Genomic DNA, 15,391 nt, shown 5'->3' on the forward strand with positions numbered 1-15,391 from the left:
TCGAGTAATGAACCCTTTTTCAACACTACCTTCAATGCTTTTGAAAGCTTCATTTGGCCAAAACTAATATATACACAAATAACTATTCTAGTCCTTATAGATAAACAAACTTTATCAGACGCAATACACAAATAAACACACAGCCAGGTTGGAAGCTGGAAGTTGGAGGGGCCATGCTGGTCTTGATGGGTCCCAATTTATAGCCAGCCCCAAACTCATTTTACACCGTGGGCTACACACAGCCCACTTTGATCTTAAGTGGGCCGGACCAGTGAAACTCCCCTTTCTGTCAGTGTACATTTAACTGTTTTTCTACATGACAAAGAAAGAAATCTGTCAGCACAACTCTTTGCACCTAAATTGTAAGAAATAAATGTGTAAAATTACAGAAGAAGTTCTGGGAGCTCATTAAAAAATATATAAAATATATAAAAATATATATATAAATCAAATATATAAATCAAGTAAACTAAAAATTATGGTAGTTCTGAAGAATCACAGTGTAAGTAATTTCAGTGTCATGAACATCATTTTTTGAAGTTTACCTGCTAATCTTTCCATTTAGAAGCATAAATATTGTGAATCCATTTCACATGCTTTGGTGCAAATGACACTGACAACTGGAAAAGGATTATCAAAAAGGGAGTGATTTTACAAACTGTTGCTCTCTCCTTGTCCCTTCTTACTGATTTTCTCTAGTTTTGCTTTTTTTTTTTTAGTGTCCTTATCACTACTGATAACACAAACAGATGCTACAAACACATTCAGGTTGCAAAAGTAGACCAGTTTGTGTATGCATGCTCTTTGTTTCCATACAGTAGGTGAGTGGACCTGTTTCACCTGGTGTTATAGTTTTTTGTTTTTTTTTCCTGATGAAAACAAGATGCTAACTTAAATAAAACCTAATGCACAAGGACGAAATCTATGACGAAATGCACTGACACTTTAAATAAAGTAAAATAAAAAGAACTAATCTTCTTGTGCAGTAAGGTTAGATGTGCACATTTAATCTGCTGCTGTTAAGCAGAAGGGAGGGAAGATTTAAAGTCAGTGTTTGGTATGACTTCAGTCTTCAGGAAAGTTTCTCCAGATTTCCTGAAGAACATTCAAAGCTATTTTTTTTCTAGATGTTAACTTTACAGATGGCTGTAGACACTCACTGTTGCACCTCTCTCTTGGCCTCCTCAGTGATATACTTCTATGTTGTTTTCTTTTTAGAATGAAGCCAAACAATAAATCTTAATAAGATTTGAGTTATTTTTGGTAATGATAAAGGTGGAAGTGGATTTTCTCCATTTGCCTCCTTTTGATATACTCAGTTTCAATAACTGCGTACTGATGAAATTTGGGTAACTGATGTTGCGGGCATGTGCTTGCATGTTTTGTCACATGCCTCGTAACCCCAGAGACACACAGTGGAGTTACTGATGATGAATTTTCATTATAACTTTTCATTCCTTTTAATTCAGAGCTGTTTTAATCATTTATTTATGTGCCAACAACATTCATTGCGATGAGTAAATATCCCCTTGACAGATGCCAATTGTTGATTCCAGATTCATGAAAATCAAGGCTGGTGAAATTTTGTGACTTTTGCACAAACACATAAAGACACATAACATAAACAGTGCAGGTTAAATATATGTTTCAGTTTCTAAGGGCAGTTTATCCGTGTTGCACAAACAGAAGCTAAATTGACAGAACATTGGCGATCATTCCACTTCTTTAAGTCCGACAAGTTAGTGTGAACACAGTGTTCATTTGTTCCACTGTTGTTTGGCTCACCAGCATGCCAGTAGACAAAACTCACTGCACAACCATCAGACCACATCCATCTGCCTTCTTTATGGATGTCACTCAGTCCAATCCAGGTGTGTCGCTCAGCATGATCAAAGTTCTTAATTAATGATTTAACAAACTCCTCTTCCTCCTCGCTGTGGATAGACACTAGGTTGGCTCGCTGTGACACACAGTAGAGCTCTGCATCAGCCCAGCTCATGTGTGTGGCCACATATTTGTAGCAGCGGCCATTGAAGCTGTACCAGAACGGAGGACAGCTTTCACGCAGTAGTTGAACTCTGTGGTCATCTGAAGAAGACACAGCAGTCAGAACTTAATGAAATACAAACTAATAACTGTTTTTGTCAGCATGACTGACATTTTAGAAAAAATGTATTTTTCAGAGGGTAGATCAGAGAAGCATGTCAGCACAGTCGACACTGTCAAAGTTAAAACATGCAGAGAAATAAGCTGCTCTTATTATGTTTACCAGCAAGTTTTTATCATAACTCTACAGTATAGACATGGGGAAAAATCTATGCTAAAATCCAACACCAAGAATTTTGCATCACAGAATCTGCTGAAACAGAAACAACAGAAAGATGAACAACATGTTCTTGGAGTGAAATAAAAAAAGACAAATAAAGGTAAAAGTAGAGAAAAGAGTCAGACGGTTACCAAGTTGGAGCTTCACTTCACTGCCATCAGACGGAGCCTCAGAAGGAGCACCCAGAGTCAAACCGAACAAGAAGAGGAGCAAGATCATGTTGGAGCTTTAAGTCTCAAAGTTTGATGAGGAGCTGCTGAAGCTTCTTTGTACAGGATGTTCAGATTTCTGCAGAGTTGAAGCTGCTTTCTTTTATAGCTGAGTGAGAGTGTGATTTCACTGCTGGTGTGACATCATTGGCCACATGGACCAAAGTTTTCCATTGTACACAATAACAATAAACATAAGCCAGAAAAAAACATCACATGCCAAAAAAGTTAATAGTTGTTGAACAGTCACGTTTTCTTGGTACTTCCAGGAGAACGTGACTGTTTTTGATGTAATTCTATATTTATGGTTTGATCAAAGGCCTTTTCAGCATAATGAGTAAAGAAACAGGACAGTTGTCTGTAAAGGTTCTCAGTCATCAAGGTCATCGTAGTCTAAGGAGCTTGGAAAGAAAAGCATCTGGACTTCCTTAGAATACAGGACAGTTGTAACAAGAAGGGGCAAGTAGAGCTGCTCTCATAAACAAAGACAGAACAAATTCCTTACATTAAAGAGCATCATCTCTCTCTTTTTGACTCAAAGTTTTTCATTAAAATGCAAAAAGGAAGAGCTGGGCCAGGGGCAGAGGAAAATAGTGGGACAGTTCTTATTTTTTTGGTCCTGTTCATGTTTCTACAGCAGAATCACTGTGGCGATCACTTTGAAGTCTCTTTGTGCTTGTTTTCTTTATTTTGCTTTCGGCTTTATGTTCATATCTTAATTCTTTGATTGTAGAATTTCCTCATCGAGGTTTGTGTTGGTGTGTGGGACTGTAGACTACGTGTTTATATTGTTAAATGGGAATGATCAAAGAGTGTGTGTCACATCATTTTAATGTGAAAGTAATGTACTGAATAGTATAACAAATTACTTTCTCTTGGGAGTAATTAAGTAACTTACTGCATTACTTGTGTTCTTTTGTTACACCCCACCCTAGGGGAAAGCCAGAGCACAACACAAAGCTCCTGCTCCCAAAGAAAGACCAATGGAGGAGTTATAGTTTCAAACACAGAATTTTTTATTTACCTTTAGAGGTAGAAATCTAATCTAAACCGGAGAAAATGGTTTTAGAAGAAAAAAAGGCCTCCCACCCCTACAGCTACCAGATCAACCAAAACATTGTTTACAATGTTTACAAAAATAATTAATCTGCCTCTTCAAGAAACACTGGAAATAGGGGGCTGGGTCCTTTTCTCTCTCTCTCTTTCATTGTTGTTTTCATCCTGCTTTTTCCCTTTCTCTTCTCTATCCTCCTCTCTTCTCTCTCAGTCTTTGTGCTATTATGTCATAGTGAGTGCTGTGGCAGGCGGGATGAGGACCCCAAATGCAGGACTCAGAGCTCAAAATAATAAACTAAGGGAGGCAGCTTTATTTTGCTGTAATAAAAACACTAGAAATACATATTTCAAACTAGAAACTAGGTACTAAGAATTGAAAAACTAGGAGCGAAGGAAACCAGAAACATGGAGAAACTTACACACCAACATGGGGCAACATGACAATGGGCAGAGGAAGACATAGGGCTTAAATACACAGAGGGGTAAGAAGGGAAGTGGAAACACGCAGGGAACACAGCTGGAAGAGATCTAACATAATGGGAAAGGGAGGAAGCAAAATGAAAAACACTGAACACAAGACTTGGAACTGTCAAAATAAAACAGGAAACATGAGACACACACCAAGACAGAGACTTGACACTGAGACCAGGGAAAGGAGCAGACATGGGAATAAAGCCAACACAGACACAGGGCACAAATGAACATGAAGACAAGGGAGACTAGACATGAAATGTGGAATACAGGGGAGGGAAAGAGTAAACACAGGGACAAAGACTGACAATACACAGGAGAAGATAGCCACTGAGGGAGGGAGAACTAAGATTGCTATGTACCTAAGAATCACAATAATTATTCAAAAACAAACAGAATCATGTCCTGAATTAGAAAACACTGGATCACAGACCCAGTGCCCGGACACAAAAATAACAAAGTTGTTTTTCAATGTTTATGTAAAACAGCTGTAAACAGCTTTCTCTATTAGAAAGACCCCAAATTCCAGTACTCTGACTTTGTATTTCAGTGTAGCGACCGCATACTTTGTAGCTTTTAATTTCAGCTAAGTAATCTGAAATTGAAATGGTCATCAGTGCTGCCTTCATCTTAAATATATTGGTCCCATAGTTTATGTGTAGAAGCCAGCATAGACAGTTTCCTTGCAGCAGCTTCACTGCCCAGTCATCTGAAGAAGACAGAAAAAAGAAAAGGAAAGATCATGATTATTTTTTGTGTGTGACACTCAAAGAAATAATTCTGTAACTTTTTTAACTATCTTAAAGCCAATGCCTCGGGTTGGATAACCAAAGGCTTGATAGTAAAACCAGTGTAGTTCTTAGGCTAGTTCAACCCGTTCTCACTCATAGCGATGTCCTCATTGTCATGTGTTGGGATTTTATTTTGAAAGGACATTTCCTGTTATGTTGCAGTGTATACACAAGAGTTTAATAAGGTCACGTTGGTGTGTAGATTCCTGTGAAAGCTGATGCCCACGTGTGTTTATTCCTCCGTCTACATCAATAAGTAACTTCAGTATACATGCAGATTCTGCTGGAAGACCCATCTCTGCTAACAGGTTATGGGCCCAGGAAAAGTTACGCCAGGGAAAAGTTTACCACCAGAAAAGTCGCAAAGTACAGCGTGTTCGGTGAGGACTAGCATGCTAAGTTAGCATCATGAGTAAGCGTGCAGGTGAACCCAGTGGCCGATGGGCAAGATTAATTTTTGACGGAGATGAGAAGAATTATGAACTGTGGGAGACAAAAATTTGGGGACATCTTAGATTACAAAGTCTAAAAGACACAATATTGGAGAGTGATGACGAAGATGAGGATGACGAAGATAACAATGCCCAGGCCTTTACAGAGTTAATACAGTTCCTGGATGATAAGAGTTTATTGCTTGCGATGAGAGAAGCTGCCGACGATGGATGCGGACTAAACTCCGCAGTTACGAGGACACTGAGAAAATGCTCTTGGTGGAACAAGAGGATAACATCATGAAGGCGAGAGTGCAACCTAGCGCCAGACCCGCAGCAGCTGCTAGTGACCACAGGAGAGACACGGCAGACATAGTCTGTTTTAAGTGTGGCCAGTGGGGACACAAGGCCAGAGCATGCTGCTACAAACAGTGGTGCAGTCACTGTAGAGCAGGGGTCCCCAATCCCAGTCCACGAGAGCCGGTGTCCCTGCAGGTTTTAGATGTGTCCTTGATCCACCACAGCTGATTTAAATGGATAAATTACCTTCTCAACATGTTTTGAAGTTCTCCAGAGGCCTGGTAATGAACTAATCATGTGATTCAGGTGTGTTGACCCAGGGTGAGATCTAAAACCTGCAGGGACACTGGCCCTCTTGGACTGGGATTGGGGACCCCTGCTGTAGAGGCTACACCCATCGAGAGTCGACTTGCAGGAGATGGCAACGGAATGATGAAGCGCGCACAGCCTTGGAGGAAGGCAGCAACGCAGAGAGCAGCGACACCTATGTCTTCCGGATGAGCGATGACTACGCGGAACCTCAACAGCGACAGGAAATCAGGACCAAAGGCCTGATGGTGGATACTGGTGCAACATCACACATCCTTAATGATAAAATAGCGTTCAAGAAATTTAACAATGATTTCCAGCCGGGAACACACTGTGTGGAATTAGCTGATGGCACCAGATGTAAAGGAGTGGCTGAAGGCAGAGGAGATGCTTGATTGACAGCAGAGGGAGAGAGTGTAAAACAACACTAAAAGAGACTCTATATATTCCCTCATTTCCACAGAATATCTTCTCTGTGAGAGCAGCCACCACGAATGGAGCTACTATCATCTTTAAGAAAGGAAGAAACGTCCTTCAACACAGAGACGGTACAAAGTTCTACATCCATGAACACAACAGACTTTATTACCTTGAAACTGTAAGTGAGTATGATGATAAGTGTAATAATTGTTTTGATGTGCAAACATGGCACGAAATTTTGGGACATTGCAATCATAGTGACATTCTGAAGTTACAAAATGTGGTTGAAGGCATGAAAATCAAGGGGAAAACAGACAACCAAAGTTTGAACTGTGAGGTGTGTATCCAGGGAAAATTTGTCCAAACTGGGAATAGAAACCCTGACAGAAGAGCTGAGAAACCTCTCGAGCTGGGACATACGGATCTAGCAGGGCCGATAGATCCAGAATCAAAAGATGGACACAGATATGCATTATTGTTTACCCATGATTTTTCTGGTGCAGTATTTGTATATTTTCTCAAAAACAAAAGTGAAACAGTGCAAGCAACTGAAATCTTTTTTGCCGATACAGCCCCACATGGGAAGGTAAAGTGTATCAGATCAGACAATAGTACAGAATTCATGGCAAAGAGTTACCAGGCATTGTTAAACAAACATGGAAAAAGACATGAAACTTCAGCTCCATATTCCCCTCACCAGAATGGTATAGCAGAACGTGGCTAGAGAACACTTTTTGATAAGGGAAGATGCATGCTTATTGAGAGTGCCTTACCAAAGGAATTATGGACATATGCAGTTCAAACAGTGGCTATTGTGAGAAACAGGTGCTTTAACAACCGGACAGAACAGACACCTTACTTTTTGCTGACTGGGCGGAAGCCTAATCTATCCAGAATGCGAAAGTTTGGGTGTGAGTGTTACGCTTACAAGCAAGACAAGGGGAAGCTGGATTCTAGGTGTACAAAAGGGATTTTTGTAGGTTACGACAAAAACAGTCCAGCATACAGGGTTATTTCCCAGACAGCACTAAAGTGCAAAAGTTTAGGCTGGTTAAGTTTGTGACCAAACACAATGAGGAAAAGCAAACACAAACTGATACGACATCTGAGGATGAGGACATACAGGTGAGGGAGAGACCAAACGTGAACAGGGAAAGTCCCAGTACCAGTTCACAGGAACCATGCACGGACAATCAACCAGAAGTGAACAGTCAGACGCCACTTAGTGATGAGACTGAAAACTCCAGAAGGTATCATTCTAGAACAAGAAAGAAACCAGATTATCTAAATGAATATGAGTCAGGAGAAGACATTGATGATCAAGTGTTGAGCAACATAGACTACTGTTACAGACTGATATGTAATTCACCCATGACATTTAGTGAAGCTGTCAAGTCACCCAACTCTAAAGAGTGGAAAGCAGCTATGGATGAGGAAATGCAATCCTTAAAAGAGAACAACACCTTTACCCTAACTAGCTTACCTGAGGGAAAGAAAGCAGTGGGGGGTAGATGGCTGTATGTAAAGGAAAACAGTGGTGATGGATCAGGAAAATATAAAGCACGATACGTAGCTAAAGGTTACAACCAGAGTTTTGGAATAGACTATGACAAAACTTTTTCTCCGACTGCTAACCTGACAAGCATAAGAGTATTGATGCAGTGTGCGATACAAGAAAACCTGATTTTGCATCAGATGGATGTAAAAACTGCATACTTGCATGCACCAATAGACTTTGAAGTTTACGTTGAGCAGCTGGAGCGCTATGAAGTAAAAGGAAAAACAGATTAGAAACTGGTCTATAAGCTGGAAAAGTCACTTCATGGCCTTAAACAGTTGGGCCGAAACTGGAACAGGACATTACATAACTATTTGATAGAGAACGGTTTCATGCAGTCCTGCAGATCATTCTTGTTTTCCTTGTGTAAACACAAAAGACAAAGTGATTGTGATCATATGGGTTGATAGTATTATTATTGCAGCCAGTATTGAAAGTGTTTTGAAAACTTTGCAAGGTTCAAAATGAAAGATATGGGGAAACTCAAACATTTTCTTAAGATAAGATAAGATAAGATAAGATAAGAGCTGCTGTAACAGGCTGCCGCACACGGGGGGGCACCGGAAGAATTGTCTACCAAGAATTCTTGGTATTAATTTTGAGCAAACCAAAAGATTGTGTAAAAATATCACAAGAGAGATATGTAGAAAACATACTGGAAAGATTTCAAATGCAAGACTGTAAACCAAGATCAACTCCTTGTGAACAAAAGTTGAACTACAAAATGATGCTGAGAAAATGAACAATGTCAGAATGTACAGAGAGGCAGTAGGTAGCCTTATTTACTTGACCTCTTGCACACGACCAAATTTGAGTTTTGTTGTAAGTAAGCTATTACAGCACTTCAAGGAACCAACTTTGGAGCATTGGATTACTGTGAATGATGTTCAGAGGTATTTGAAACAATCAAAAGACAAGACATTGTGCTACAGAAAAAGTGACAAAGATTTGTGGGTACAAGGTCACAGTGACTCAGATTGGACTGCATATGTGACTGACAGGAGGAGTACTGCAGGTTACTGCATAAGCCTGAATGAAAAAGGTACTTTGGTGCCATGGCGAACAAAGAAGCAGCCAACTGTTGCCTTGTTAACTTGTGAAGCAGAGTACATAGATTTGGCAGCAACGACACAAGAATGTTTGTACTTGACACAACTGTTGCAAAGCATGTATGAGCATCAAAAGGGACCACCAAAGATTCTTGAGGACAATCAAGGGACTATCGCATTGGCATTTGGTGTAAGCATATCGATATCAAGTATCATTCTGTAAGGTCCAATTTGATATTGGAATATTGTTCGACAGGTCTGATGGTGGCCGATGTTATGACAAAGCCAGCAACAAAGAGCAAGTTATTGAAGTTTGGAAAATATGTTTGGAGTGTAAACATATAGTTAAAAAAAACATTGTTTCTTTGAAATGCGTTTAAAGCTTATAACGTGAGTGCTAGTGGGGGTGTTGGGCTAGTTAATAGCGATGCCCTCATTGTCATGTGTTGGGGTTTTCTTTTGAAAGGACATTTCCTGTTATGTTGTGGTATATACGCGAGAGCTTAATAAAGTCATGTTGGTGTGTATATTCCTGTGAAAGCTGATGCCCCACGTCTTTTTATTCGTGTGGATGGATCCACACATGTGGATGAGGAATATAGATTTAGTCATGCAACGTCAAAGGTGTGCGCCTTGTTTGACGTCACGCTGTGCGCCACGTTATTGTTTAAATGAGATGAATTTCTACAATGGCTGATAGAGACAAAATACTGTTGCTTTTAATCTTACTATCTGCAGTTTTTACACGCTTACATATACACATGCAGTTACTGTCGCTAGTACAAAAATGTACTAACGAGTTAAGAGAGTGATGGAAGGAGTATTTTGAAGGGGCTCATGAACGAAGAAAATGAGAGACACGAGGACAAAAGGAGGAACGTTGGTAAATCAGGAAATGCAGAGGATTAGTAAGGAGGGAGTGGGGGCAGCTAGTGGAAAGGCAGCTGGTCCAGAATACATAACTGTGGAGGCAGGGAGTTTTCCAGGAAAGAGGGCAGTGGGCAGAAAGGAAATGGAAAAGGTAAAGATATGATATGTGAAACAGCAAAGAAGAAACTGATGGAACTCCAGAATTCCCTTCCATAAATTTTGAGATTTGAGATTAAAACGATGAGTAAATATTCCCTTCGAGTGCAGCTGCCAGTGGTTAATATTACATTTACATTTATAAAAATCAAGGCTGGTGAAATTTTGAGACTGTCACACAAACACACAAAAGACAGATAGCATAAAGAGTGCAGGTTTAATGTACATTTAAGTATCTAAGGGCAGGTTATCTGCGTTGCACAAACAGAAGCTAAATTGACAGAACATTGGTTATCATTCCATTTCTTTAAGTCCAACAAGTTAGTGTGAACACAGTGTTCATTTGTTCCCGCGTTGTCTGGTTGTCCAGCATTCCAGTAGACGAAACTCACTGCACAACCATCAGACCACATCCATCTGCCTTCTTTATGGAGGTCACTCAGTCCAATCCAGGTCCATCGCTCAGCATGGTCAAAGTTCTTAATTAATGATTTAACAAACTCCTCTTCCTCCTCGCTGTAGATAGACACCAGGTTGGCTCGCTGTGACACACAGTAGAGCTCTGCATCAGCCCAGCTCATGTGTGTGGCCACATATTTGTAGCAGCGGCCATTGAAGCTGTACCAGAACATGGGACAGCTTCCACGCGGTAGTTTAGCTTTGTGTTCATCTGAAGAAGACACAGAACTTGATAAAAAAACAAACAAGAACTGTTTTGGTCAGCATGACTGAAATAGGAGTGAACTATTTCAGTTCTATTAACACTGAAATAGTTTTTAGGGTGACACCTTGTGACTGAGTTATTTCTTGATATTCTTCAGAGACGGTACATCAGAGAAGCATGTCTACACAGCTGACACTGGGAAAGTTAAAACATGCAGAGAAGTAAGCTGCTCTTATTATGTTTACTAGCAAGTTTTTATCATAACTCTACAGTATAGACATGGGGAAAAAATCTATGCTACAATCCAACACCAAGAATTTTGTATCACAGAATCTGCTGAAACAGAAACAACAGAAACATGAACAACATGTTCTTGGAGTGAAATAAATAAAGACACAAATAAAGGTAAAAGTAGAGAAAAGCAGGCACGTGCAGAGGGGGGGGCTGGAGGGGCTTGAGCACCCGCCCCTTTCCTGATGGGTGCCCAAAGTGCCCTTTTCTTGAGGCAACTTTTTTTTTTTTTAAATATTTTTTTAATGTGTGCGTGCGTGCGGAGTCCTGTCTGTGCCCCTCAACAATAATATTTAACTATTAATCACAGTTTTGCTAAATAAAAGAATCTGGCTTGCATCAGTCACATGATCACTATTAACCAATGATCGCCCTTGACGGCAGAACGCGCTGGTTACGAGCCGGGAACGAGCTCATAAAGAGCACGCGCATTTTTAGCGGTCCGGAGCTGTAGGAGAAACACAAATTAACTCAGAGACAGACTGATGCGACACAACCAGTAAGTAGGTGTACAGCGTACACTGTAGTGTATAGCACACAGGAGTATTAGCTTATTACGTACACGTTGGTAAGCTGTCTTGTTGCAGCTGACGAACTGAAACAAACGAGCGTGCTGTGTGTGCAACAGCACGACAAACATTACCTGTCCTTTTATTAACTGCACAAGTAGTGCTGGTCATAGCTGCTGGCTAACTGGGTAAGGCTGTCGTGGGTCTGTAGCTCTGTCACCGTTTTAGGGAACATATTTAGTTTTAAAGCAAGTTACAGGGCTTTTCCTGCCTTTCTGTGGGGATTATATTTCACTAAAAACGATCTAATATGCATGTCCACATAATTATTGATTATTATAATTATAATATTTAAAAAACATACGCTGTATTTTAAAGAACATACATTAAGACACAGATTATAGTAGATATATATTTTAAAATGCTGATTTTATAGCAGTAAAATCATTGCATCTCTACAGTTAAAAAATGTAATAAGATTTCTGCCTGCACAGAGTGGATAGTGAAACAAATGGAATCATCATAAATACATTATTTCATATTTATTACTTTTTTCCCTCATTGCTTTATTATTGTAGCTCTAGTAATAAATAATAAGGGAAGGATTCTGGATCAGCACCATGATGGAAACTTGTGCCCACAGTAGGGCTGCCACGATTAGTCGACTAGTCACGATTACGTCGACTATTAAAATCGTCGACGACTAATTTAATAGTCGACGCGTCGTTTGAAGCTTTGTAAGATCCCAAAAGACGCAGGAATAAGTAGTAGTATTTAAGAGTGTAATAACGGACTGAAACAGAAGATGGCAGCACTGCATGTACAAGGATGCCAGCTGCCGTTAAACCCCGAAGAAGAAGAAACTGTGTTCCAGAATTCATAGCGCGGCCCAGCGCAGTTGTCAACAATGGCGGCAGCTAGTTAGTTTTAATATTACAATTATTATTCTTTCTGGGTCACAAAATAAACGTTTAACATATTTTCAGGTGTACATTTTACGTCCAATGGATGCATGATCTGATTAGTCGACTAATCGCAAAAATAATCGGTGACTAGTCGACTATCAAAATAATCGTTTGTGGCAGCCCTAGCCCACAGTATATACAGTATTCTGAAGAAGGTCTAAAATGTCACTGTGTGTGCATGCATGTGTGTGTTTTATGTATATGGATTTTTTTAAATTATTACTCATGATATAACATAGTCCAGACATGGCTGGTAAGGACATGAGGAGGAAACAGTAGGAGCTGTGTGAGGATACTAAAGGCAGTGGATCCCTCAGCAGCTGGATTACAAAGAGCACAGGTAACATTAACACATGTACCAGTTGTTGGAGTGGTATTCCTGTATAAAAATCATAATAAGCACAACTGGAATGTTTTGCTTCTATAACATTTTTCTGTCATCATTTTATTATAGAGTAAATGCAGCAGTTGTTAGGTGTGGATAATTAAATAATAGTTTATTGCTATAGCAAGTTGTGCCTTGTTCTCAGATAGACAGCAAGTGGAGAGTGATAGATGAGATGAGGGGATGGAAAGAAGAAGAGAAGCAGCGTGATTCACAGGCAGAGCCTAGTTTATTTCTCACAGTTTTTTGTTGCCTTGTGGTTCCAAGCGCATTTTGTTATTATCTCATGACACTTGTTTAATCAGCTACCATCTCTCCTATGAACATTTTAATGTCTACAGTCTCAGATCAGCACAGCCCTGCCCTCCAGCACTATCAGCAGCAGGAGCAGCAGCAACCCCTCAACAGCAACATTGTACCCATCAGGTAAAACATAAGCTACGTTTGCTTTGCCTTGTTGCCACATCACAACAGTGATGTAGTATGATGCGATCCCATATTAGATTCTTGATGAATGTGTGTTGTTGTTATTCAGCCTGGTTCAATGTGCCCCTTTTTAACTTTGAGCACCCGCCCCTTTAAACGTCTCTGCACGGCCCTGGAGAAAAGAGTCAGACAGTTACCAAGTTGGAGCTTCACTCCATTGTCATCAGAAGGAGCACCCAGAGTCAGACTGAACAAGAAGAGGAGCAAGATCATGTCGGAGCTTTAAGTCTCAAAGTTTGATGAGGAGCTACTGAAGCTTCTTTGTACAGGATGTTCAGATTTCTGCAGAGCTGAAGCTGCTTTCTTTTATACCTGAGTAAGAGTGTGATTTCACTGCGGTGTGACATCATTGGCCACATGGAACAAAGCTTTCCATTGTACACAATAACACTAAACAGAAGCCAGAAAAAACATCACATGCCAAAAAAGTTAATAGTTGTTGAACAGTCACGTTTTCTTGGTACTTCCAGGAGAACGTGACTGTTTTTGATGTAATTCTATATTTATGGTTTGATCAAAGGCCTTTTCAGCATAATGAGTAAAGAAACAGGACAGTTGTAACAAGAAGGAGCAAGTAGAGCTGCTCTCATAAACAAAGACAGAACAAATTCCTTACATTAAAGAGCATCATCTCTCTCTTTTTAAATCAAAATTTTCTGTAAAATGCAAAAAGGAAGAGCCCTCTTCTTTCATCTGTTTTTGCATTTATAAGATTTGGGCCAGGAGCGGAGGAAAATAGTGAGACATTTCTTTTTTTTTTTTTCTTGGTCCTTTTCATGTTTCTACAGCAGAATCACTGTGGCGATCACTTTGAAGTCTCTTTGTGCTTGTTTTCTGTCTTATTTTGTTTTGCTTTGCTACATAAATTACAGTACAGCAAAGTTCAGGTACTTGTGTCAGTAGTATTTGGTGACCTGCACAGCGGACTCCATTCCTACAATCAAACATGCACAAAGAGAAAAAGTGAGAGAGGCTGTCCGCTCGGGAGTGCAGAAAGAGAGCATGACCTTCAGTAGCTTCAAGTGTTAAAGGATCATTTAATCCCACATTAACGAGTTCATGAAGTTTTGAGATTTAAAAAACAAACAAACATGCTTTTACAAACACCACAGTCACTGTTTCTTTTTAAACGACAGAAAAGTTAACAGATAATTACTTCTTTTTTCCATCCATCCATCCATCCATCCATCCATCCATCCATCCATCCATCTTCTTCCGCTTGTCCGGAGCTGGGTCACGGGGGCAGCAGCCTAAGAAGAGAAGCCCAGACCTCCCTCTCCCCAGCCACCTCCTCCAGCTTGTCCGGGGGAACACCCAGGCGTTCCCAGGCCAGCCAAGAGATAAAATCTTTATATGATCTGGGTCTGCCCCGGGGCTTCCTCCTGGTGAAACATCCTTGTCAGATGCCCAAACCACCTCAACTAGCTCCTTTCCTCCATTTGATGTGGAGGAGCAGCGGCTCTACTCTGAGCCCCTTCCGGATGGGTTAACTTCTCACCCTATCTCTAAGGGAGAGGCCAGCCACCCATCGGAGGAAGCTTATTTCCGCCGCTTGTATCCGCAATCTTCTTTCAGTCACTACCCACAGCTCGTGACCATAGGTGAGGGGAGGGCCATAGGTCGACCGGTAGATTTAGAGCTTCGCTTTTACACTCAGTTCTCTCTTCACCACCACGGACCGGTGCAGCATTCACATCACTGCAGCCGCAGCACCAATCTGTCTGTCAATCTCCCGCTCCCTTCTCCCGTCACTCACTCTTCCACTTGGAACAAGAACTTGTCCCTGACCCGGAGTGGGTACTACACCCTTTTCCATTTGAGGACCATGGCCTCAGATTTGGAGGTGCTGATTCTCATTCCCACCAGTTCACACTCAGCTGCGAACCATTCCAGCGCGAGTTGGAGGCAATCACCTGATGAATCCAACAGAACTGCATCATCCGTGAAAAGCAGAGACGATATTCTGAGACCACCCAAGTGTGAGCCTCTGCCACTTGGCTGAGCCCAGACATTCTGTCCATAAAAATTATGAACAGAATCAGTGCCAGGGCTGCCCTAACCCTAAGCCTTATTTTTAAGTTACACTTTATTATAAATTCAACATGATGTCACAAAGTTTGCAGATATCTTAAGACCAGTTTTATT

The 15,391-nt window shown here is 40.6% G+C and overlaps 2 protein-coding genes across 2 annotated transcripts; both read right to left on the bottom strand.

Moving 5' to 3' along the window:
- Positions 1-1,654: 1,654 nt before the first annotated feature.
- Positions 1,655-2,545, bottom strand: LOC116333077 (lactose-binding lectin l-2-like). The gene is made up of 2 exons (XM_039605303.1): positions 2,482-2,545; positions 1,655-2,088 (listed from the first exon to the last, which is right to left on the bottom strand). The coding sequence occupies exons 1-2, from the start codon at positions 2,543-2,545 to the stop codon at positions 1,655-1,657; spliced, it is 498 nt and encodes a 165-aa protein (XP_039461237.1).
- A 7,637-nt stretch (positions 2,546-10,182) lies between these two features.
- On the bottom strand, positions 10,183-14,496 carry LOC116333065 (lactose-binding lectin l-2-like). The gene is made up of 2 exons (XM_031756199.2): positions 13,384-14,496; positions 10,183-10,604 (listed from the first exon to the last, which is right to left on the bottom strand). Exons 1-2 carry the CDS (start codon positions 13,457-13,459, stop codon positions 10,183-10,185), a joined length of 498 nt encoding a protein of 165 aa, XP_031612059.1. The 5' UTR covers positions 13,460-14,496.
- Positions 14,497-15,391: the final 895 nt, after the last annotated feature.

This window comes from Oreochromis aureus, linkage group 22 (genome assembly GCF_013358895.1).
Source record: "Oreochromis aureus strain Israel breed Guangdong linkage group 22, ZZ_aureus, whole genome shotgun sequence".
NCBI classification, from domain to species: domain Eukaryota; kingdom Metazoa; phylum Chordata; class Actinopteri; order Cichliformes; family Cichlidae; genus Oreochromis; species Oreochromis aureus.